Here is a 25836-nt window from a genome sequence, read left to right as displayed (position 1 = left end):
CTAACCAAATGCTCAGACACATTGAACACTTGATATTATTTTAGATCTGGTCCAGGATTGGGGAAGTAAACTAATAATTTTAACCTTATCTTCTTTAGAAGCAAGAACACATTTTTCCTTAGAACTTACTCTAATATTATTTGTCTTAAGTTTTTCTTAATTGTTTTTATGAGTTCTCAAAGGGTCACAACAGAACTGTCCATGATATTTACAAACACTAGTGATATCTGAATTAATACGTAAAAAAATAAGTTGTTGGTTTTCATCACTAAATTCACAAACCTTAATGAGTAGTTCTTTTGGCACTGTTTTATGACACTCTTCATTCACATAAATTCCTATGGAACATTGTTCTTCCATTGTTTTATGTGAAATTATTTGAAAATAACGTAAAAATTTAACCGATTTAAAAATTTGCAAGTATAATATTAAGTAAAACTTATTTATTTAATAAATACTCCAAACACAGATGAAATTTGAGACACTCGGTAAAGATGTGAACAGGTCACTGACTAATGTCAGACTGACCAGTCTGTAACTGCAAAGTTAATAAATGATGCAACAAGCATAAATGAGCATGTTGAAACATGAATTTTCCTGACTGGAAATGATTTCAAGTGCGCTGTTAGAACATGAACACTGCAATTGAACGGTTCAAACAAATCTATTTCAACTTAACAGGAAACCCCCTTGGAGCAATTATTTAGCGAGTCAAAATGGTATCGCTTTTAACGGGTTTTTCATGATTTTTGAGAGGTTATAACTTCTTTAATAGTACAATACACAAGAAACCTTTTTGTCATAAACATCTACAAAAACGCTCGTAAGTTGTGCAAATTTGAGATTTTTATCACCAGTTATTTGAAGCCAAAATTTGAATTTAAAAAAATATTTTTCAAAAATTCATAAAAATTTAGGAGTAAATATAATCACCATTAATATTGTTTACGGTAAAACTACTAACATATACCACCTATCTACACATAAAAAAATAATTCAAACTGTGGCCTAGTGAAAAGAATTACGAAAAGTGAAATGTCACCGTTTTCCAAGTTGAACTTTTGATAATTTTCTCATAAAAAGAAGAGAGAGACAGGTAAGTAAACCGTTGGACCAGTCTTTTACCTTGAGAAAATGTGATTAAATTGATTTTTGTTTCATCCTTCCAGGACCGATAGTTTTTTAATTATGATTTTTACCGTAAACTCTTACAATCACAAAAATAGGTGTGCTACCGTAACAAAAATGGCCGCCACAGGTAAACTGCTTAAATAAAAAAAAAAAAAAAAAAAAAAAAAAAAATAGTTTTAAGGTGCTGAAACATGTAGGAAACAATTGGGTAAATTTCAATTTTTTTTAATTGGTCAAGCAACCACCCAATTCAAATGTTTTATGATATTAATTTATAAAATTTGTTTACATTAATTACAGGATTACAAAATAATTTTGATAGAATGACTGGGGAAGGAGATTAAGTATCTTTTTATAATCCATAATCACAGAAATAATATCCGACAAGATATGAGAATAGTAATTTATCAAGGTACCGCTGATTATGTTAAACTAATAATTGGTATAATCCACCTTACCGTACGTTGATATGTTTTCTAAATCTTTCGGCTTACTTGGAAGCCATCATCAGGAGTTAAAATTAATGCATTAAAGCCAAAAGTTAAAAAAAAATCGTAGTTAAAATTTTAAAAACTTTTTTTATACTGTCTGTATACTGACTGGTCCTACTAGTATACTGAAGGAATACGCATGTGTTTATTCTTTCACCGGATCGGACAGTCATGATTGTTTAATTTTTTTTGTTTCCGAGTAAGCCGAAAGATCTGGAGAACATATCAACGTGCTGGTAAAGTAGATAATATTAATTGTTAATTTATTTACATGAGATTAGATATGGAAGTCCTTATAATATTGTTATAATTACATATTTTGTTAAGTTTGCGTTTGAAATTTTTGAATTTGCCTAAGTCTTAATAAAGGGCATTCGATTCAAAACTGTAAAGACTGTCAAGGAGACATCGGTATTATTGGTTTTTACTGAGTTATTGGTAGTCGACTGTTGCAATAGCATCAGAGCATTTTTAATGTTAATAAATTAAATTTTTCTTATAAGATTTACGGTAGGGATTATGATGAACATTTTTAAAGAACTCGTTTAATAAGAGTCCATTGAGACCATTAACTGTTATCGCAGGCAGATACACGAAACAGGAACCAATTTCAGTCTAATAAGTGTATTGGCATCGACTAATGATTACGTAACTTGTCAAAAGCTTTTCTCGTTGCTGCTTGTTAACCCTTTCGGTTTGCTCTTTTCTCTTAATGGGAATTTGATAACCGGGTTGTAATTATTTTTGAGCTTATTCTTTTGTGAATCTTGGTCCTTCAGAAAAAACATTTTCTATAAACCACTTTGCATTTTGAATTTTGATAGCCACAACATACACCGTTGAAAAACAATTGGAAACGGTATATTTAATTCACCTACAGTACTAATTATTTAAAGGAAAAATTATAAAAACTTTCCTTTACCTCTATTCTGTAAGTTTTCAGTTTCTTTTGTTACTTGTGAGATTTCCACAGGGTGTACTAAGTTAATGTCGGTGTATGATGTAACGTTGTTTGAAATACTTGTATGTTTCAAAAGATGTCTGTTATTTATGATATGTTTGATTTAAATTGAGTTCGTTCATTTCAAAATTTGTTTTTGTACATTTGTTTATTTTGAATTTGTTAGGTGTATCTAGTTTAGCCCTGTAGTTAATAAAATTTTCACCGTGTTGTTTAGACACGTGTGGTTTGTGAAAGAGTCCACCTTTTCGTCTCCGATTGAAATCGTAAATGGTTATTAAATTAGCATTCACAATTTAATTCTCTTGTTACCGATGTAAATCGTGAACCAAAAATTGTACATATGTTATTTCTTGACAGGTCGGGGAACATTAATTTCTTGCTCGATTATCTGCTCCAGACTTAACGCTTGTGACGCATGTATGAGGTGCAGTAGATACCACCAGTGTGCGGGCATCGACTGCTATGATCGATTATTTAGCCCGAATGGAAATTTGTATCGTATGAAAAATGACATGCCTGACCGGGATTCCAACCAAGACTCTCTTGGTGAAAGGCGGAGACGCTTTCCCTCGGGCCACGGAGCCGGCACTCCAGTTTTTCTCTTGGAGTTGTTTATTTCGCTGCAGGCCTTTTAGTGATTTTACTTGTAGTTCTAAATATTATCTGCATTTTGTGGTCGTGGCATGATGATATAGTACGGTGAAGAAATAAGCAATCGCTTCACTACCTCATAACCTGACAAGGGTTGCTTGTCAGGTTACTTTCAAGGGTTATTAGTTTTTTCAAGGTTAGTTCAAGGGTTATTTTTTAGTCGTTACTATTTTTGTAAATGATTTGTGTCTTAGGCCAGGTTTTATATTACAATTTCAGTTATGGGACCAGGCAGACCTACGTAGTCCAAATTGAAGCTATTGAGTCTCCGTTTTCGAGGAATATTGTCCCAGCCTGTTGTACATAAGAATTCTGACTTAGCTATTTATTAGCATGAAGAATTAAGAAACGGTTTTTACTAATTTGCCGATGTGTTTGAAGATGAATAATTTGTTTGGTAAAAAATTACTTCTTACTACTTATTCCTCACCATCTTTTTTCCAACTTATGCAGTTTATTAATAAAATCTATCTTCAAAAACGAAAAAAAAAAATTTTTTGTCTGTTTTTAACGTTACTCGAATTTACCCTCACGTGAATTAGTATAAATTAAATATAAAAAACGGTCCTGTTTACTGTTTAATAACTTATATTTTTTCTTATTGTGCTCACCCAATTTGGTGGGCTTTTTAATTTTTCGGCCGTTTTTCAATAGTTATTTTAGTGATAAAATGTTTATTTTTAAAATTGTTTGATATTGTGATAAAAAATATCATTATTACATCGCGGTGATGTTTTATTTATCAAAATGCGATTTAAATATTTTGCTTCGCTGCGGGTTAGCAGAAATTCACTAGAAAAGTTCTAGTTAGGTTGTTCTTTGGGCATGTCGTTTCCTTTTTTTACGTTTCACACGATCGAAATTCAGTTATAAGATATTCAAAAAGGGCATAGTTTTCTTCTTGTTTTCCTTGTAAGGTAGATTTTAATAAAATTGCATAAGTTAATAGATTAAAAAAGTAGGAAATAAACATAAATGATGTTTATCTATTAATTCTTAGTTATCTGCTTGTGTTAGATATATCAAAATTTTGTTTTGTTTAAATTTCTCGGTGAAACGCTGTATTAAACAAAAAATTGACGTTATCTGCAAAAATAGTCATTTTATAAGTATTAAAAAAACGTATGCGTGTGTCTACAGTACGATACTATTAACCGGTTGAAAACTTCTAGTTCTGATTACTTTGATGGTTTATGAGAACCAGTTTATTTTGAGGTGATGACTTCAGTTGTTGGCATCTTTAGAGTTTACTTCACGTATCTGTATTTTCAAATTGCTATTACACGAGACGTTTTAGATGTGGAACCGTTAATTTTTTCGTTTAAATCATTGTTAGGTAAAGGGTTCTTACGTCTACCTTATCGTAATGATGGTTTAATATTTTTTTTTGTTATAACAAGAAACTGTATTATTTGAAGGTATGATCCTTTGACGAGAGTCGCATTAAGAAAATTATTTAAATAACGGTAACTTTATTTACGTTAAGCCATCGTATATCTTATGCGTCATGAAAAAAGTCTGTATTTAAAGGAATTTTTTTATTAAAACTGCTAAGTATCTCGGCCCTCTTTTGAAAAACAATTCAGTCGGCGATGTCAGGAGGGTGAATCATTGTAGATTAGTACGAGGTCTTTTCTGTATTCTACTCCTGTTTGATAGCGTACTTTTTATGCTTAATTCTCAGCTCTTTACGTTTATTCTGCAGGAAATGTTCTACAGAGCTGTTAATTAAGGAACATATCGCATTAATTTTTACGGTTGTTTCTTTTATGAGTCTAAGCTGACAACCTTTTCCGATTTATTCTTGTTTATACTTTAAATTTAAAATGAATAAAATAAGTTACGCTTGTCGGCAGCATCTTAACTCTTTCAATAGAGCCGTTACGAAGAAAGCAATACCTTTATTAAGATTGAAAAGTATTCGCATCTAGAAAACGTTTCACTTTTAAATGATAAAGAAAAAGTTCATGTCGATAGAATTTTATTACGTTTTGTACATTTACGTGCTATTTATTTTTTTAAAAATCGTATGCAGAATGTTATAGTAGCGTATTCGATGAATTTTTATTTAAAATGAGAAGCCCTTTCTTATTTATTGTTTTACTTTCCCGTCTATATAGCAGCTATAGCTATGTAAAACGGAAAGGGAATGTATGGTGAACGGACAAAATCGGGTATATTCGGTTTTCACCGATTGACAAATTGACCTCCCTAAGGATCCCAGAAAACCGAAAAATGGCATAGAGATTTCCCGTGACAATGTGCGTACGGTATGTATACGTATGTATGTTGGCGTGTAAATCGCCTTATATTTCCAGGGCAATCAATCCTGGACCTCTACAAAAAGCTGGCATCCCAACCTGCCACTGACGTTCTGTACCGCAACGTCGCCCTTCACATCGGTACACCAATTGTTTCTGGCTGCCGTATGTCTATTCGGTTCTTTAGTAATTAAAAAATCTACACAGAGACCTCTAGCCACTTCTCTCACCAGATTGTGAGAGAGTATAGTGTGAGTTGCTTGGATAATATTATCCTAAGCATTGCGAGCAGGACCGCACGTCACGCCTCCGGTGGGTGATCTCTACTCCCACAGTCTAGACATAATTTCGGCTCTCGATACTCTTATTTGGTGTCCTTTTCCGCCACAATTGTAAAATAGTGGCGGAATTAGTCCTGTCGGACCCCCGACACTCGTCATTCCTGTGCCCAACACTACAGCAACGATAACACCTGTTTCACTCTTCTCGTATCTAGACCCGACAATGGACCCACCCTATACGTATTCGATTCTTAATCAAGATATTGGTAGCCCCCTGTACGTAGTTACAATTGTGACATTCTGTGTGTCACCAAATGCCTTCCGCACCGAAGTGATGCGAAACTCTTCATTAACACCGATCAGTCTAGCCACAGCCTCTGTGACTTCTTGTTCACTTGTGTTCACAACGATGTCTTTGATGTGGACGACAGCCTTCCAATCTCCACGTGTCCTCAGGTCTAGTTGTAGGTGGGCTGCCTTGTTACGTAGAAGAGCTGTAAATTGTTTTGCATTCTTCCTCCTTTAATACGCCCTAGTAACTCCTCATTCCTGCATTTACGTAACGAGAGTACTTGATCACCCGCTTCATCCTGCGTTACGGCGGACTTCATTTGACTTGAGGAGGTCTGCGTAGGACGTACCATGTGCTCGCACCACAACCACCCGGCGGCTTTTCTCTAGTGGTGGTGTGGACCGCCTAGCAGAGGCAGACCTCGATCTCGATCTTCCTCGTGTCTCGACAGGGATGACCACTGAAACAGGTTCCTCACAATTCCTGTACAAGCACACCATTAACTTCCTGACGAGTACTCCAAATGGTCCGCCAGGCAAAACGAAAACCGGATTCTTAGACTTCTCAGATATACGCTTGAGTGATTTTAAAATCTTATTCAAAGACTCCCTATCACCGTCGGTCAGATTATAATAGATTTTATATCTGCACTGCTGCGGAGAATCAGTCCTCTCCCATCAACGACGAAGCGTCGTAAACTATATCGCTCGGTTTTGACCGAACCTTACCCGTCTCGAGAAAAATCTGCAAAGTGGCAGGTATCGCCGTCAATCTTCGATTGGTCCTTGAACCGAGTTATTCTATTTAAATATTTAGTCGGCCATCGTCGCGGGAAAATTTCCAGCAACGCCTCAAATGTCAACTCGCCTGCAAGTAGTCCACTAATATCCTGATCTTTCGTCGGTTCCGTCTGCGTGGCCTATGTTATCAGCCTCAGTGGAGCAAAACATTCTGTGAAGCGCTTCAAACCTTTTTTTATTTCATTGAGCTCCCGCTCATGTTGGGAGATATGCTTGGCCAATTCCAGTCCGGTATTTTGCTTTAGGGCTAACAGCGTAATACCAATTCTGTTGAACTCTTTTAAGCTAACCTGCGGGATTCCTTCCTCATCTAACGGCGACACTTGCAATACCTTCTTCTCTTACCTTTCATATCTGCGACACGCCGTTGTGTTAATCCAGTCGGGGGAAGCCTGGATGCCAGCTTGTGGGGTCGCCGGGGGTCCTGCACTTTCTTGGGAACTTAACTCGTTCTCCTCCTCCATGGTTATCTTTCTGGTACTCATTAATACTTAAAACGTTCTCTACGCCAAATCCCTAGTTATTTGTCACCCCACCAGTGAGGGTCCGGATTTTTTTTGGGGGGTTCGAAATAAATCGGGGTAGAGCAAAGCATTTAATATTAATTTCTTACAGAAATGTTTATTAAATTGCAAACATTCTTTAATTACAGTTAAATTGAATTAAATTATTACAGTTTATTTAGTAACAAATAGTTCTGTAACAAAATAAATTTGGTGAAATAATTTGCGGTAAATCGATTTGTAAAATTATTGTGATACTAACTAGAGTTAATGCACTCGTACTTAAGGCTCTAAACAAAAACACTACATTATTAACTTGTTGCTTTACAGTAATTGTGTCCTACATTTTGGCGTACAAGGGAAAACACCTGAGATAAACGAATTGTAACGTTCTAATAAACCGTGAATAAAAATTGAAATACAGAAATTCTAAATTCTTTTAAAGGAAATTCTTTTCTTTTCTACATTAAATTAATGCGTCTCGTTTTTTTTTTTAATTTTCCAATTTTTATACAGTTAACACAATTAAATTTTGTATTTTAATACGGGCGTTAAATTTTGAAGTTGCAAATAACTTTATTATTTAAATTGATTCTGGGTGAAATAATTTAGAAAGAACAGTCCAATTTGGTATAATATGATTTTCTTGTGACAGTTTTTATATTTTTGGGCAAAAACTTTCGTCCGTTCGCTCACCCTCAAAAAAGCCAGTTTGTTATTTAAAGTTAGTCTCTGTGGTGAACAGACAAAAAGAAAACTTTTCACCTATATTTTGGTGGCCTTGGCACGCTGATGTGCGACTGTGTTTCGGCTCGATAAGGAAGATAATTATTGTTGCTACGCTATTTACATCATTTATTGTTTTCTAGTATGTCTGTCTTTGTTTACTTTTTTTTATTGTTGTGATCTCGGATAAGATAAAGCTACGCTTCTGTTTTAAACAAGGAAGATGAAATTGTGAAGTCGGAAAATGCCATAGACTTTTACCGCGATTTTTATGTAGGGATGAAGTCTGTGCTGGACACTAAATAATGCATCGCCGACGATAGTCTGATTTTTTGTTAAAAGGGTGTTATAGCGATAAAAAAAACAAGAATTTGTAACGCACTTAATACTAACACGGACAAAAGTGAATAAAAAATTTCATCCCTTTTTCTTGTTTAATCAGGATAAAGGGGTGGGTAAAAGTAAATTTTTGGCAGATGTATGTAAAATTGTTAGATATTTCGAGAAATATAGCCTATAAAATAATTCGCATACGTTATTTTTGAAGTTAATAAAAAGTAATCGTAAATTAATTTTGTTTTATTTCTTTGGAAAAAATTGGATCGCTATATCATTTTCTTTTCTCTTTTAAAATTGTAATCTCGATTTTCCGTGGATAAAATGTTCAAAAGTGTTGTTAATTCCTTTAATTTAGGTCAGTAGTTATCGGATTTTGTTTTGAATTTGTTTTTTTTTATATATATATATTTTATTGTACAATTATGTCGTGATCTGTAACATTCCGATGGTTTGAATTTTTGAAAAATCAAAACCCTCAAAATAATGTATTTTTGTGGTTCATTTATAATATATATTTTATATTTTGCTGGATGGATTTTATAAATGTATGTATTTATAAAGTATTTCTAAATATACTTTATATTTTTACTTTACTATTTATACTTTAGATATTTTTTTATATGACAAGTGAGCGGTTGGGACACGTAAGCCGGTGGTGTATGTCACCGCGCTTAGTCCGCTCACGCTGTAAGGTAAGCTCTAGGAGCTATTTAAGACACCGGTCGTTAAACTGTTTCGAGGCTCAGTAGCCGTTTGTGGCACAGACATTCGGTCTTATGCTTTGGGGCGACCGAATTGGGTGGTGGCAGGAGAAATGCCAAGCATACCAAAAATCCAATTCGTGTTGGCAAATAGAACAATACATACTACTAATTGTACGCTGTGATCCCCACCGTTACAATGACTCGCATGCAGTGGTGAAGGAAAATATGGGAGGTTATTTTGCCGCACTCCTTATTTGTATTTTGATAACGTAATATTTTGTAATTAATTATATAATTTGGGGAAAAATTTTTCGGTTTTTTTTCTCAAATAGAAAAATATTTTGCTGAAGTTTTAAACAAACTATTGTTTGACCTATTCTGTTGCAGTATTGATAAAACGTTTTGTCGAGCTTCCATTTACCGGACGTTTCATTCAATCGGCCAAAATGTCCATACTTAAATTAAGCCAGTTGTAAATTGAAGGGAAAAATAATTTAAAGACGTTCAATTTTTTTTAGAAATTGGTCCGAGTAACTGAAATTTAATAGTAATTAACTGAAAGTAATTACACAATCCATTTTTGATTTTGATTATTTAAAACTACTTCAAAATCAAATCCTCTGTAGGCCAAATTGCGTATTTTAACAACTTGACGAAGGAAAACGGAAACAACCTGTTCGTCTTCTGTTAATTTTAATCTAGCTATTTTAATAAAAACCTAATATAAGTAAATTTAAATTAATTTTTTGATATACTTTATTACGTTGTTAAATATGTGAGAAGTAAATCTTTTAATGAAATTAAATGAATAAAATAGGTACATTATCACAAACAAAAGATTGTATTTTTATGATGGAATTTCAGTTCTAATTAGAGACCGGATTATATGCAACATAAAAAGCTTGAAATATGCATGCAAATATGCATGAAAAGTGCTTAAAATATACATGTCAGGTATGAAAAAGTGTCAAAATATGCAATTTTAAATTTAAAAAAAAAATTAACTTTTTTTATTTCAAAATCAGCATACAGTTGGTAAGTAGTTCAATAATATATCGATAAATTCGATAATTATTTAACATTTTGTTACTTTTGTAAACGTAAACAATCAGGTATTGTTTCAAATGTTCGTTAGTAAGATTGTGTCTTTGATCAGTCAAAATATTTTTATAAGTGGAAAAGGATCGCTCCACATCCACTGAGGTAACTGGGCAGTATTTTAATCTGGAGCTATGCTAACAATAAAAGTTCACCCATCCCATTAATAAAACTATCAATTTGACACAAAGGTTCAAAGCCTGGGTTATTGTTCAAAATGTTTTCAAAATTTTCTTTAAGATTACACGGGAATACCTCTGGCAGTGCGGAGTTCATTTGGCGGATTTTATTCATTAACTGAATAGATTCACTCAACGCCAAACCTTGAGTCTCAAGCTTTTTAATACTCGCAGTATGTGGGGAAGATAAGCGCTACTCACAGCTACATTTCTTTTTATACTAGAATCGTTAAATGCTTCCTTGGACTGACTAACTTCCATAGCCTCTGCACCATCGAAGTCGTTTACTACACTTTTGATGGCCTCAAAATGTTCATTGTAAAATAGGACAGCTTCAATCCACGTTCCCCATCGAGTTACCACTGGTTCGGGAGGTAAAGGCACATTTGGCAATTTTCTTTATAGACCTTATTGCGAGCAGGTGCCTTAAGAACACTTTCTTTGTTGATGAAAGCAGTTTATTTACATTTTCAAACGTGGATTGTACTTCTTCAGCGAGTCAGTGTACTCCGTGAGCAAAGCAGGTCACATGAATCAAATTCGGATGAAATACTTGGAGAGCTTTGGCTGCCTTGATCATATAAGGAGCAGCATCTGAGAGAAATATAAACAGTCTTTCATCTGCAGAAGATTCAGGAAATATTTTTTTAATATCCTCATTCACGAATCTGGCGATCATAGAATGATTTGTCTTTTCAAGATGTTTGCAGGCCACCAAATAGGAAGAAGAAGGCTATAGTTTTAATGCACCGACAATTAAATTCGCAATGTAAAGGCCACAAGTGTCGGTTGTTTCGTCAGTTGAAACCCAAATAATACTATCCTTGAGTTCATTGCGTATTTCTTCCAGAACATGCAGGTAAATTGTTAGTATGTAATTTTTACGCAATGTTGATTCATCTGGTATATTTTGATTCAGGCAATATTTTCGCAAAAAATCTTTGAAGGTAGGATTTGTAAGTTCGTGAAGAGGAATATTACTTGTAAGCAATGCTTTACATAAATCCATGCTAAAGTGTGTTTTGTTTACCTTTGGAAGTAAAGTCACTGCTACTTGCCGCTGTTACAAGTTGTAGTCAAGGGCCTTTCTTTTGCAATCCTGCGATATGAAGACTTGTCTTGATATTCTGGTCTATGTGAAACTTTTTTGTGCACAAAATTTTTCTCGCAAACTCGACAGTATAAAACATTCCGTCGTAAGTAAATATTGCAGGATAGTCAGCTATCCACGAAGAGACTTTTTTTCGGGAGGCATAGTAACCATTAAACTTTACACAAACAAATAAAAAACTAAACTGATGCAATGAACGCGTCAAAAATAAAATGCGTAATTTAAATTGCGTATGGGAGGAGTGCTGCAGTAGGCATGCGTGACGCAGAACGGTATCGTCCGTCCTTGTCTCGCGCGAGTGTGTGTTGTGTTTTACTTGGCCTCATAATATTATCCTACCAAAACAATAGACGCGCGGCTGCTAAGTGCGCTGTAAAAACCGTGCGGCTAATAGGTTTGGCCAGCTACAACGTAACACTTCATTTTTTTCGGTAGGTATCCTTCTGAAAAATATTGTAAATATAGCGAAAATATGCATCATTAAAACCTTACTAAAGAAAAAGTTAAAAAAAATCAAATGGGCGTCGCATAGGAAATAACTGTTCTTTTATTTCATACAGCTTCTGTCAGATCGTAACAGTAAGTCTATTCTTTCATCCGAAAAATTGCACAAGAAACTATAAAAATGTGAGATGTTAATAGTGACAGTAGTAAAATACCAAATTTTGACGTAAAATTTACGTTCATGTACATTCGGAATCTTATAGCAAATTTGTTTACAACGGAATCTGCAAAATCTTTACTACAATGTCTTTGTGAGGTAGAGAAATCCTGTTGCGGACACTCGGATTGAGCATCTCTTGACGCCCTATAGGTTCTGGTTGAGTGCTTATTTGTACCTGTGCATACCGACTAAACCTCCATCCCGCCATCCTCTTTCTCGGAACTGCCGCAAGGCATTACTCCGGAAGAGAAGCGCCTTTCTCTTCGTTAGGTGTGACTTCCTTTCTTCTACCGTCATTAGAGATGTCATCACCGGGAGTGCTGCCCGCTTCATCATTCCAAGACGATCCCAGGAGCTCTCCAGGCAGTTTGTCTCAAGACCTTAACACCAAGGCATCACTGCCGCTCTTCCTTTCCTAGCGTCTTCTTGGGCTCGTAGTTTCATAACATTACTGGCCAAGTCCGACACTGCTTGCCAGCTCTTGGCAGAGGTGACCATTGTCTCTTAGAGATCTTCAGGTGGGAACAGTCTGTATTTTCAGTTTGGCTATTAGTATATTCCTCTCAGGGATGAATCTCGAGCATTCGAAAAATACATGGTTCGCAGTTTTCTCAGCATCCTCCCCCAGCTGGGGCAGAGATTTGAGTGGTCCAGTCAAAATCTAAATTGAACCCCTCCCATGGCCAGGCAAAACCTGGGTCAGGGGGTAGTTCATGTCGCCATGCCTCCTAGGTAGCGGCTGTATCCTGATTAGACGGTGGGTCCAGCGTCTCCGCCACGCTTCGGTGTACGCTGTTCTAACCTGCGAAGCCTCCTGGCACCAGTCTTTGGGCGACCCCCCCCCGCACTTTTCTAGGCTTTTTTCTGATATCGGCAAGAAAGCCGGCATCTGACCCGCCAAACCTCAAACGCACCTTTGGATATTACCCTGCATACGGAACAGACTCTGAGACAGCCAAGCCTGTGAACCGCAGCAATGTTGACATGTCAATTTAACGATTATTAAAATTGACAGTTGTCAGATTGTCATGAACAATAAAAAAATTATTTTCATTAAAATCCATTGTACACAAAAGAAATTCTTTGCCTATAACCTTTTTGAAGTGTTTTTCATATGGTACCGGAAAAAAAGAGTGTAAGACATTTTACTTTGACAGGAAATTAAAAAATCTAAAAATAATTTTATCAACTTTTATTAAAAAAACGACGTAGGTATATTAATTTAGGTCGAATCTTAACATTCACTTTTACCTTTTAAACAGCATTTATCTTTGAAAAATAATTCTCAGGAATAACATGGATCACATGTAAGGAAAATAAGGAAGGCAGTAGTTTCCCGTGCTTTTATCACTGAAATCGATTATGTTTCAACATATCAACACGCCAGGCCAACCGATATACTGGTGGTATTTTCGGTTGTACTAAGTGATAGCTTCATTCTCTTCACTAAAAGGGCTGGGTATAATAAATGCATTATTATTGTTAGAGGAAGACACTGAATAGTGCTTTTTGTAAGTCAGATCTTTTATAAACGTCATAGTTATAAGTAAGGTTAAACAAAAAATAATATGTGCCCTCTTTGTGGGACTAAAGCATTATTTACCCGGTTTTTCTTTTCGGTGTGGAAACATTTTTCCGTTCTCTTTGATTACCCTTTTTTCCCCGTCTGGTTTGAAATAGGACTATAAAGTTTTTATACCACTGTTATTATTATATTTGTAACCATATATTTTGATTTGGCCGGTAATTCCTCCTTTATTACAACATATATTTTAAATCTATTTTTCCTGTAGTGTTTTAGAGAACATTTGACATTCCATTTTCTCATTCATAATTAAAAGTGATGCTTTTTTTGTATAGGGTGGCTCCCTGTTTCCATGACTACATTATGCTCTTACTACGTTACAACATTTGTACGTTTTGAGTTCAAGGACTGTTAACCACGGTCTGAACACCATTCGATCGATGTACATATAGAAATATTTGTATCCGTTGTCAAGTACTCTTATTTAAATTATATACACATTTATTATTTAATGTGCAAGTGTTCTCGTACACGTATGAATTCTCTTTAGAGGTTTAAATTAAGAGGGAGAGGAAAAAAGAAACAGGAAAAATATATGCGTTGAATTTTTTTATTCTTGAAAACTGAATTTTATGAAAGTTTATTTTTATTTCGTTGGTTATTAACATTTATTTATATGAATTTTAATATTACTCTAAAAAAAGGTTTATATATGTATGAAGGTATTATATTAGTGTATACATAATAATCTCTCGGGAGCTGATTTTATAGCTAAATTTTGGAAAAAAGTTCATATAAACATAGGCTCGAAAACTGTTCTTTAGTGAATTACGGTTAGCGAAAGATTTAGCCCGGATTTCGGTTCCCCCAAGGAAATGAAGACTTCCTGAAATTCTGGGAAGGTAAATTAAGGGGATGATTTAGTTGTTCCTTATGGTTTTTGACCTGAAAACATTTTAAAAAAATGGGTCCCAGAACTGTATCTCAATTAAAGATATCTGGCGTAAAACAAAGATTAGTAGTAAAAAAATAAATTTTTTGGGTTTAACTTAGAAAACTTTGTTAAATGATAAGTTGTATTTTTTTCAGTTAGAAGTTTAATTCTGGAAAGATTCATGTAAATTATTTAAGAAAAAATTGAATACAGGATATTGAAATTTAACTTTATTAAAAAAGACAGATTGAATTTTGAAAAAAAATGTTACCAGCTCGAAATAACTAATTTTGTCCATAGGTTGGAAACAGTTTTTAACTTAAAATGTAATTTCAGTGTGAAAACAACGGAAAAATTACATTAAAAATTAAAGGCGTTATGAATTACCTTCAAAATTGCTCGAAGTGGTCCCCGTTTTATTCAATACATGATTTTGCCTGACGAATCCATTCTTTTCTAGCGCATCTCATAACGTTTTCCACAGCTTCTATTATGCGATTTCTTAGTTCATCTTCTGTGTTACTCGGTTTTGAATAAACAATTGACTTCATCCAACCCTATAGAAAAACTCTGATGGCGTGAGGTTGGGAAATCGTTGTGGCCATTTCACTGGTCTGTTTCCATCCATTTTCTACAGCATGTGTATTATTTAAATGATCCTTTACATTATTAGAAAATTGAGGAGGTGCCCTGTCGTGCATTAACCACATCTCTGACCTGTTAAGAAACTTGCAAGTGGGTGGGGGCAGGTTTCTTTCCAAAACGTTTAAGTACGTTTCTTCTGTAAGCCTCCTTGGTAAGAAATATTGACCGATCAAATTATCACCTAGAACACCAAACCATACATTAATTAAAACTATATACTGGAAATGTCTTGTCGCAGTCTCATGTGGGTCCATTTCTTGTGAAGCATGACTCAGCTACCAGAATACGACAAAGAAAATTGCAATTTCGTACTCATTTTCTAGTTTATAATTGGTAGAATAATAATAATCTTCCGTTTATTATGGTTTTGCTGTAATAAGTCCTTGAACCCGTGTCACATGGAACGGTACAATCTTTTTTTTCTTTCACTGACTACCACTGAGGCTAGACCAGCAGTTACTCATTGCGCATCCTAGTGGGTGCCTTGGCCTCTAACCCTCCGAGACCCCGTAGGATCCGACTATGCTGTGCCTTCGGAGGTCGCTCAACCGGTAGGCCGGGACCCGGTCCGTTTTTGTGTCACGCCTCTAACCGGTGCCGTCCTATGAAGGTGGACTCCAGCCTGGTCTCTGTCTTTTATTTCTTCCCCCGAACGCAAGGGGTCTGCATTCAAAGGGATCCGTCATCAAAGACGGCCCACCTTAGCGAGCCGCCCTTGTAAATTCTTACCGACAGAATTAAATTAAATTAAACCCCTTCCCATTCCCTGACATTTCTTTTTTTTTTTTGTATGGTTCTAGTTATCATTTTAAACTACATCCCATTCATGCCTGCCCCTCATCATAGATCGTATTATATTCTCAGGTATCAGATCACTCAATCCCAGTGCTTGTCTCACCTGATTCCATCTGCAAAACCGATAAATCGTGTGCTCAGCCGAATCCAGCTCTTTGCAGTATCGGCACTCTGGAATTGCACGCCTGCCAAATCGGTGGAAGTAAGCCTCGCCCTTACCATGCCCTGTTAGTAACTATGAAAGATAGTAGAAACAAACCTCCACGTAGCCCCTGTTAATCCACACACCAACTTGCGGATTGATCCTTTTGGTCCAGCTACCAGTTCTAGATGTATCCCGCATTACTTCCATTCATCAGTCTTCTGTCTCCTTGCCTCGATCTTTGACATCCTGTCATAAACTCTCCGCAACACCTGGGCCCGCAAGTTTACAGGGGGTATACCTGCTATAACAACGACATTTTTGGATACCATCTTATTGAATGAAACAATACGAATTGCAGCTCTCCTCTGCAGCGCCGAGACCCGGTCAAGGTTCCTCTTCTTGTTAAAGGCCTCTGCCCACGCCCGAACCGCATAGAAAATAAGTGATTATGCAACAGATAGAATTAATTTCAGTCTCGACGAGCGCGGGCCTCGGTGATTATTCACAGCCTTCCCAGTTTACTGATAGCAATTGCAGCACGTTCCGTAACTTCAAGTGCTCGCTAAAGAATATTTTTTTCCTGTTTAGCCCCCAGAAATGATCGTCAGGTATTACTTAAGAGGATGGTATGTATGAGTGTAAGTTAAGTGTGTGTAATCTTGTACAGTCTCAGGTGGACCATTTTACCCACCGGGTTGGTTAGCGGTGAACGCGTCTTCCCAAATCAGCTGATTTGGAAGTCGAGAGTTCCAGCGTTCAAGTCTAGTAGAGCCAGTTATTTTTACACGGATTTGAATACTAGATCGTGGATACCGGTGTTCTTTGGTGGTTGGGTTTCAATTAACCACACATCTCAGGAATGGTCGAACTGAGAATGTACAAGACTACACTTCATTTACACTCATACATATCATCCTCATTCATCCTCTGAAGAATTATCTAAACGGTAGTTACCGGAGGCTAAACAGGAAAAAGAAAAAGATTGTATAACAAATTGGCAAAGTTGTTTGAACAGATGATGGCGGAACGGCTAAGTTTCGAGATTGAAGCCGGTGAGGGACTAAATATGAATACCAAATCGGTGGCGGTGATGTTTTAAAATTTTAACAGTCAAAGAGTCAAGTACCTGGGAGTAGTTTTGGATAAACGTACCTTAGGAGAACATGTTAAGTATGTGACCCAAAGGGCAAAGGCCGTCAGGGCCTCAATATACCCAGTACTGAACATTGTCAGCCCAATACCCACTGGCGACCAAATTGCTCATTTTTCGGCTATACGTCCTGCCGGTTCTAACATATGCTTACCCGGCATGGGGAGCTTTGTTGAAATCCACGCTTCAAAAGAAAATAGAAGCCGTCCAAAACATAGTGTTGCGGACGATATTTTGAGCACCGTGGTTCGTCAGAAACTTCACTCTTCGCTACGACGCGGGACTACACACCGTATCCGAGGTGAGGGTGGCGCAGGCACGCAGACTGTTCAGGAGAGCGGCCGTGTCCGAGCACGGCCATCTCGGGACATCTGCCGAGAGGACCGTACTCCACAGGGTATAAGAAAACGGCCTTTTGCCGTATTAAACGAACCACCGTGAAGAGGCGGTACGAGAGTCAAAAAATTTGCAAACCAGGCTTAGGAACCTCTATATCGTGTAACCTATAAATGGAAACCGCGCGGCCGCGACAGTGACCGTTTTCACTAATAAATTTTGTTAAAACTATAAAAACTATAAACACCCCACACCGTCCTACGAAGAGACCACAGGGAGAGTACATTGTTCCCTCCAAATAACTAGGGCCCCGGTAGGCGAATTCCTGCTAGACCATAGGTGCTGGTACCGAAAGGATTTCGGCGGATGGACTGAAGGGGAATCACGCGGGGATTACTAGGCTCAAAAGCTTAGTCTCCCACGGTCAGAACCAGTAAATAAATTTCACTCTGGTCCATACGGATAGAACGCAAATTACTCTTAACACTCCCGTAAGACATTCCGGTTTGTTGACATAGTTTTCACGTATCGACTTTCTTGGTAAACGTAGCAAGGATACGCGGATACTTTCCAAGGACACATCGCTTAAAACCGTAGGTCGGCCGGCTCATTCATTCGCACTACCTACCGATTTCTTTAAAACGAGCGACAACCCGAGATTATTAGGCACCTGCGGTTCAGGAAATGCTACCCTTAAGTCATCCTGACATTTTAAGAGCGACTGCAATTTAAAGTAACTTTCAACAATGAACGCACGTTGGCGTAGGAGAAAGTTTGTCCGCTCACAGCTTACTCACAAAAAAGAAGGAAAATTGCTTGGCTATCATGTGCTACTCTTCTACTACAGGTCTCCCGCAAACGCACACATTTCCCTCCGCAGTGTATTTTCGAAGTTGCGTGTGTGCGCATTCTGTATATATAATAGGTTTTTCTGTTTTAATTGATAGTTTTAGTAAAATATATGTATTTTTTATGTTAATTTTGTATAATTATTTTTAATATCATTAATTCTTGTTTGTTTAGATAAAAAACATGTTTTCCATGATACAATGAATAACTTAATAACAATACCTAAATGTTTTTTTGAAGGAACGTCTTGTAACGAATCTAAAATTCAAAAAGAAGTATTTATAAAACATAAACATTCAAAAATATTTGTTAAATATTATTCAAAATCGAATCAAAATTGTTGTGTTAAACATGGAGATATATGTGACAAAGGTTTTGGTGTTCATCATTTCAATATTTGTAGTAATAAAAGGAATAAAAATAATAAAATGAATAACATTAGTTATAGGAATAATAATAAAAATAATAAAATTAATAATAATAGTTACAGAAATAATATTCATAATAAGAAGAAGAGCAATAAGAGAAAACATGATAAAAGTAATGATTATAATTGTAATTATTGTAATGATGATACTTGTACTAATATTAAGAATAATTTTGTAATAGATGAAGGTAAGGAGGCTTTTATTGAAATCGATAACGTAAAAAAATCAGACGTTGGAACTTCATCGGATACCGATTCATTTGTAATTAAATTCAGTAAAAATACTAATATATTTGATTTATTAAATTACGTGTGGTGTTTAATAGTCGATGGGGCGCAGTTAGATCGTGTTAACGATGATACTTTTGATGGACTCAGTTTTGAAATTAATTGCGATGGTGATGATAGTACTACTACTACTACTACTAATAATAATAATAATAACAATAATAATCATAATCATCATCATAATAATAATCACAATTATGATTGTAAAGTAACAGACAATGATGAAGATGATGAAGATGATGATGTTGAAGATTATGATGATGATGATGATGGTGATGAAAATGATAATCAAGATGATGATGATGATGATGAAGTTGATAGTGTTGATAACGAGAATAAATCGCAGCTTTGTGATGAAATAAGCGATAAAGTTGTTACAGTTATTCGTGATGATTGTATTAACATCTGTAGTGATTGTTACGTTTATTGCATCGATAGCAGCGATTGCATCGTCAGTAGTACTAGTTGTAGCAGTAGCAGTAGTAGTAGTAGTAGTAGCAGTGGTGTGTGTAGGTGTGATGTTAATAATGAAAGCAGTAGTACTAGTACTAGTAGTGATGATTTTGATAACGGTAATGAAAACGATTATTGTGTTTTGTTGTTGTAATTGTTCGTGATTGTTTGTATTTTATATTGCGATTTATTAAAAATGAGGTTTCAGAATTGTCTATATTATTTATTTATTACTTTTTTGTAACAGAGTTTAAAACAGGAGGGTTTTTATTCGACTTGTGCACGTGCTGTCCTGTGTTCGGTGCGGGTTTGGTGGTCGGACCACACGTTAACATCTGTGGCGACTTACCAGGCGTTCCTGGATATTGTTTCCAGATGCTCCGGAGGGTGAAGCAGAAGTCGGCGTCAGGGCGAGTGAGACATCATTCCCTGGCGTGCGGGCTGTGGATCCCGTGGATATAGACAGAGTGGTTTCCCGAATGGGACTGACTGAGAAAGGCACCGGGTATTGACCAAATTGACCCGGATATCTTCTATCATCTGACGCCTTTCATACGAGAGCCGCTTGGCAGACTGTTCTCGGGGTTGCTTTCCGACTTGTTGGAAGGTGGCTTTGGTGAGAGTGTTCTTAAAACCAGGAAAGGATCCGAGTGTGGTCGGCAGTTATCGGCCCATCAGCCTCTTGCCGGTTATCGGCAAGTTGCTTGAGAGGCTGGTTGTGGAACGGCTCTGGGAATGCATCGATATGAACTGCCTTCTAAATCGAGGCCAATATGGTTATATGAAAGTGGTTGGCACCGAGGATTGCGCATCTTAAATGCTCTTATCGAGGTGAAAAGCGCCGACTGTAAATATGTTTTGGCAATTTTTATAGACATACAGGGAGTATTTCCTTCCTTGAGTTCTGACCTGTACGAGTTGGAACGCCGCAATGTTCGCGTAGCCTTGCAGGCCGTGGTACGTAACTATTTGTCTAACCGTACGGCTCTGTTTAAGGATGCGCACCTAGTTGTGGAAAATCCGTTACCAGGGGAAGCTTGCAGGGTTCCGTTCTCGGTCCCCTGCTGTGGAACCTGGTATTTGACAGATTTATGGGACTGATATTCTCAGAAGGGGGTCACGCCCCAGGCTTCCGCCGATGACTGTCTCTTGTTAGTTCGTGCTAATTCACAACCGCAGCTAAAAGAACCGGCGCAGGTGGCTTTGTTGATCGCGGAGTGCTGGATGGACGTGCAAAATTTAAAGATTTTTGTGCCCAAGACGAAGTATGTGCTTCTCAAGGGTGCAGACAAATTAACGTACAGTCGTAATTCCCAGATTAAGTATAAAGGCTGTGAGATCAGCCGAGCTAAAGTTCGTAAGTACCTAGGTGTTTTGTTGGATGAGAAGTTGCTGTTTAGTATCCACATTAGGCAAGTAGCGGCGGACACCGTCTCAGTGATGCACAAGCTTAGTAGGTACGCCATGTACAAATGTACATGGTGTACCGAGGTGTCTTCGAAAGTACGGCCTCTTATGCTGCATCCGTTTGGACGCATAGGTTGGACAGAAATAGAACTTATTCAGAATTGAAGTAGTGATTGAAGTAGTAATTGAAGTAGCGCAGAGCCTTAGTAGAATGCACTGGTGTTTTTAAAAAACCTCCTACATGGCTACCACCGTATTGGGAAAGGCTTTCTCAATCGATTTAGTAGTGAAAGTTCTGGCCGCTGTGTGGAAATTGCAAGAGGCAGGGAGGTCGAGGTATTTGGGATGCGATTACAAGTCGGGCCTGTACCGGAGCGGTACGGTGATCACAGTGCACCGGTTCTAAATTTCGTTCAGTTGCCCATCTCCCGTTTGTGGCACAGACATATTCGGTCTTTTGCTTTAGGACGATTGAATGGGGTGGTGGCGGGAGAAATGTCCTGCAAATCGGATTCGAATTGTGTGTGCGTGTGCTTTTCTATATGTATTTCAATTGTGATTTCAGTATGGTATGGATCTAACCAGATTTTATTTTTTTTTTTGTAAAAAAAAATGAAATTCCTGTTGACCTTCCCCTAATGTGTATATTTTCAACAGACAACTTTGGAGGCTTTGTTTGGTATTCGTTATCGCTTTATATTAACTTTTTATAGCGTAACACAATATAATTAAAAAATATTACTTTCCTGTCTTCATAGCTCTAGAGCTACGCTGCAAGAAGGAAAGTATTGAAATCGTCAACAAATTGGATACGGGTGTTTTCTCGTCGTTTGGACTTTGACATTATTGACATTTAATCGACATTGGACATTTTCCGACGTTTCACGACCCAGAGACCCCAAAAAAACAAAATAACTGGCGGTAATGTTCGTATTATATGTACGTGTGTGTAGACAGTTTTGTAGCTTTAATAACTTTTGATTGGATAAACAGATTTTTATGAAATTTTTCACAGACTCGTCTATATCGGGCAATTTTTTTTATTTTGTTTGCCTGATGAATTAATTCCACACATAAAAAGCTTGTCTTTGAAAAGGTGGAAATTGAATTTTGTAGCGTATGAAAAATGCCATACCCGACCGGGATTCGAGCCCGGGACCTCCGGATGAAAGGCCCGTGACGCTATCACTCCGTCGCAGACTTCTGCAGTTTGTTGGTATAAGTTTGAGGTCAATATCTTCAAGGAATGGAGTAGATAGTTTCTTTGGGTATTTCTCAAAATTTTGCAAACATAGCTCCACTTTATATTAAGATCAGAACATGCGTACGTGCTTATCTTACAATTTTTAATAATATCTTACCCCCAAAATTGAAAAAAAGGTATCTTCTTTTAACTGTATATTTTTAACCGAATTTTGTGTCTTAAGCATAATTAGTAGTGACAAAAACAATTATTATTTTTAAAAATAAATAATTATTTTTCCACTATGTAAGAATTAATAACTAATGTTAAGTAAGTGACAACTTTGTTGCCAGATTTTTTACCACGAAATTAGTTGGAAAACGTTTGTAAAAGTAAATAAAATTATGATTAAAATTTATTTAAAAATTTGTTTTTGTAACTGCAAACCCCGTACCAAATGTCTACTAAAAGGTTATTGAGAAAATAAACTTCAGTGATTATTTTTACACTGATTTCAATTTATATTAGCTGGCAATATTTTTTTTTAATTTGGTAAACGCGTTTAAGATTCACGGTGACCAACTTGAAATCTAACTGTTGCAGACTTGAAGCAGTTTTAACATGCTATTACATCAGTAAAATTTTACATATTTACCGTATTTTATAAAATATGTTCGAATGTGAGCCCTGCGCAGCGATACACTTTTCTTCACTAGTGATCACATCCGAGTCACCAGACGCAAAAGGTCGTCAGTGCCGTCGATTTCATATCGATTGTTTGCTGTTACGTAAAACCTTGTGCTGGCAATTAGTTGTGTGAAAGCCGCATAAACGAGTGCTAGTGAATTATTTGACATGTGATATGTAGCTCAGAATTATTACAAGAAGCGTTACTATTTTTCAAAATCTGTTAATTGAACGTAGAATTCTTCTAAAACTGAACGACCAAAAGATGTTGGCCGCTAGAAACAGCACACCATACACCGATTTTCTAATCTCTAAGAGGATGTTCAAACATCCAGAGAGGATTTCCTGTTGTCCAATCAGTACCTGATGTTATGTAAATTAGCACGCCCATGTAAACGATATCGTGTCTCGCCGGACATGAAATCGATCAACTAGTGATAATGTTTTTGAGAAGCTAGTCGCAATAATTAGACGTCTTGGTTCGTTAGGTTGTTGAATAGTTGTTTTACGATACGGTTCCAAATTTAAATCGTAAAAAATCTAACGGCAAGATATGTATTTTACACTATTTTGTTGTATTACGTAACATTTTTCGGAGAGGCAGAAATTCTTTGAGTGTCCGCTATGGCCGCTGCAGTCCTATTGGAAGGTTGCCTATTTCGTTTTGCTTTGAGACCGACCCGTTATACACAACTTTTAACCCGATCGTGTATGCTATTCTCTGTTGGTTTTGGTTTTTTTTAAAGGATTCAACATGCAAATTAGCTTCCGGTGTATCAACTCTTTCCACGATCGATCGAGGCATTTTGGAAAAGCACAACTCCAAAGAACGAAATTATATTATACTGAAGAATGAACAGTTCGTTTACAACTGAAGAATAAACGAGAGTAGCAATATACAGATCCATTGGTGGCGCTAGTAGTACCAGCGTCAAAGGTGACGCTCAAATAACTGCAGCTCGATCCGGTTCGGTTCGATCTTAAGTTGCTTACCCGGTTTATGTAAGCGTTTTAATCGTTTAAGTTATTTTATAAAATTAACAATTTTTTAATGTATTTAAGTATGTAATTATAGGTAATGCAATCTTAATATTTCAGTATTAGAGCGTCCCAAAATTATTGTATCTTATAGAAACTAATCTATAAATCAATATTTTTGAAATTAAAATGGATTAAAAAAATAATCTCGTCAAAACCAATTTTTAAGGTAAAATGTCTAAAAAAAATATATGTATAACATTTTATCGATATGGAAAATATTAAAATAAGAAAATTACTACGGAAATATTTTTAATAATATTAGTATTTGTCGTAATAAAACAAATGTGATCAAATTCCAAAGAAATAAGTAGGAAGTCTGGACCTGAAAAAACTTATAAACAGCCGTTATCAACCAAAATTCTTATCCCCTTTACGCGGGTTACGGATCTATACAACGCATTGTATATTTAACAGTAAATTTTTTTAATGTATTTTATTATTTACTAAGTAGTTTTCTTATTTTAAAGTTAAAAACAAACAAAATACGTGTAATAATAATATTTTACGAAGAATCAAAATTAATTGAACATTTTACCAAACAACTCGCAAAGCGGATGAATAATTCGACCGCTCAGCGTTCAAATAAAGGAGAGAGAGATAAATAAAGGAGGGTGGCCGTATGGTTTCAACGTCCATAGTATCAGAATAGAAATCTGAAATTTTTAATTTTACCTTTCTGCGTTTTTTTCTTTTTAAATAAATATAAATTACGGTGCGAATAAAGAGAGGTTAGAGGTTTTTTATTTTTGTGACTCACTTTATAACTAAATCAGAAACCACGATAATAAAAAAACATGATGGCCGCCATATTGGTGTAGGCCTACGTTTTTCAATAACTCTGTTGTTTGTCGTCGGATTTTTACGATTAAGGTAACTAAAGTTTGTTCACAAAAAAAAAAATGCTTCGTAATTTTTATAATAAAACAATTTGATAAATCTAATAAAGGTATTTACGACCGCCATTTTGAAATTTGTCAACGAAGATTATCATTATATTTTTCTTATTAAATAATGTTTATAAAATTTCCAACCGTTCTTGAAAAATAATATTTTTCTTTGAAAACACAAAATGGCGGACCTATGTTCACTGGACATTTTTTCAGTATGTTAGTAGAATCACTTCCTAGAATTTGGCCTCACCTTTAAAGGACACCTATAGAGTAATGCTTTAAAAATTGTTAATTTTTTAAATTCATTTATTTAAGGATAATTAATGAATGAATTAATAATTAATACGGGCCAGTGTGCCGTATTTACAGGTGAATTGTTTAAAATTGTCTTGTTTGGTGGAGAATATAGCGCAAATTATTTGTTTGTATAATTAATTTCATTTAATTAAATAAAGTACGGTTTAATCTTTTGTTCTGATGAATTTCTCTACTGTTGTAAATATCAGTGTAATAATATTTGCAGAGAGAAAAGTAATTAAAGTTTATTGCGTTTTGTGACGTTTCTTGTTTAAATTATATTGTAATATTAGCGTAAAAGTTGCTTTATTTATTTATAATTTTAAGTTTCACTGTTATTATTCGTAAAAATGATTTAAATAGCGTTAATTTAAGTAATTTGAATTATATTTCTTTCTTTATTACCTGAAAATTTTATGTTTTTCGATTGAAGTAATTCAAATTAAAATCTTGATCGAACAGAAAATTGTATGTATGTTACACATATTTTTCCTATATAATAATAATGACGAGGAATTATTTTCAGAATATGTTCTGAAGTTGAAAATCGGCTTTAATAATAATAATAATAATAACTGTTTAAGACGTA

At 35.8% G+C, this 25836-nt stretch overlaps 1 protein-coding gene across 2 annotated transcripts in view; it reads left to right on the top strand.

The window, feature by feature from the left end:
* Window positions 1-25836, top strand: part of LOC142324261 (mitogen-activated protein kinase 1) — a 466575-nt gene that overhangs the window by 6993 nt on the left and 433746 nt on the right. The window contains exon 2 of one of the 2 annotated variants that reach the window (XM_075365136.1): window positions 18749-19944. The exons of the other annotated variant lie outside the window; for it this stretch is intronic. Coding sequence (XP_075221251.1) covers window positions 18749-19896 — 1148 coding nt within the window. The 3' untranslated portion in view covers window positions 19897-19944. Of the gene's footprint in view, window positions 1-18748; window positions 19945-25836 lie in introns of those variants that run through there. 2 annotated transcript variants of the gene reach the window in all.

The sequence above is a fragment of the Lycorma delicatula genome, chromosome 4 (genome assembly GCF_047948215.1).
Source record: "Lycorma delicatula isolate Av1 chromosome 4, ASM4794821v1, whole genome shotgun sequence".
In the NCBI taxonomy this organism is placed as follows: Eukaryota; Metazoa; Arthropoda; class Insecta; order Hemiptera; family Fulgoridae; genus Lycorma; species Lycorma delicatula.
This window is presented reverse-complemented; position numbering and strand designations above follow the sequence as displayed.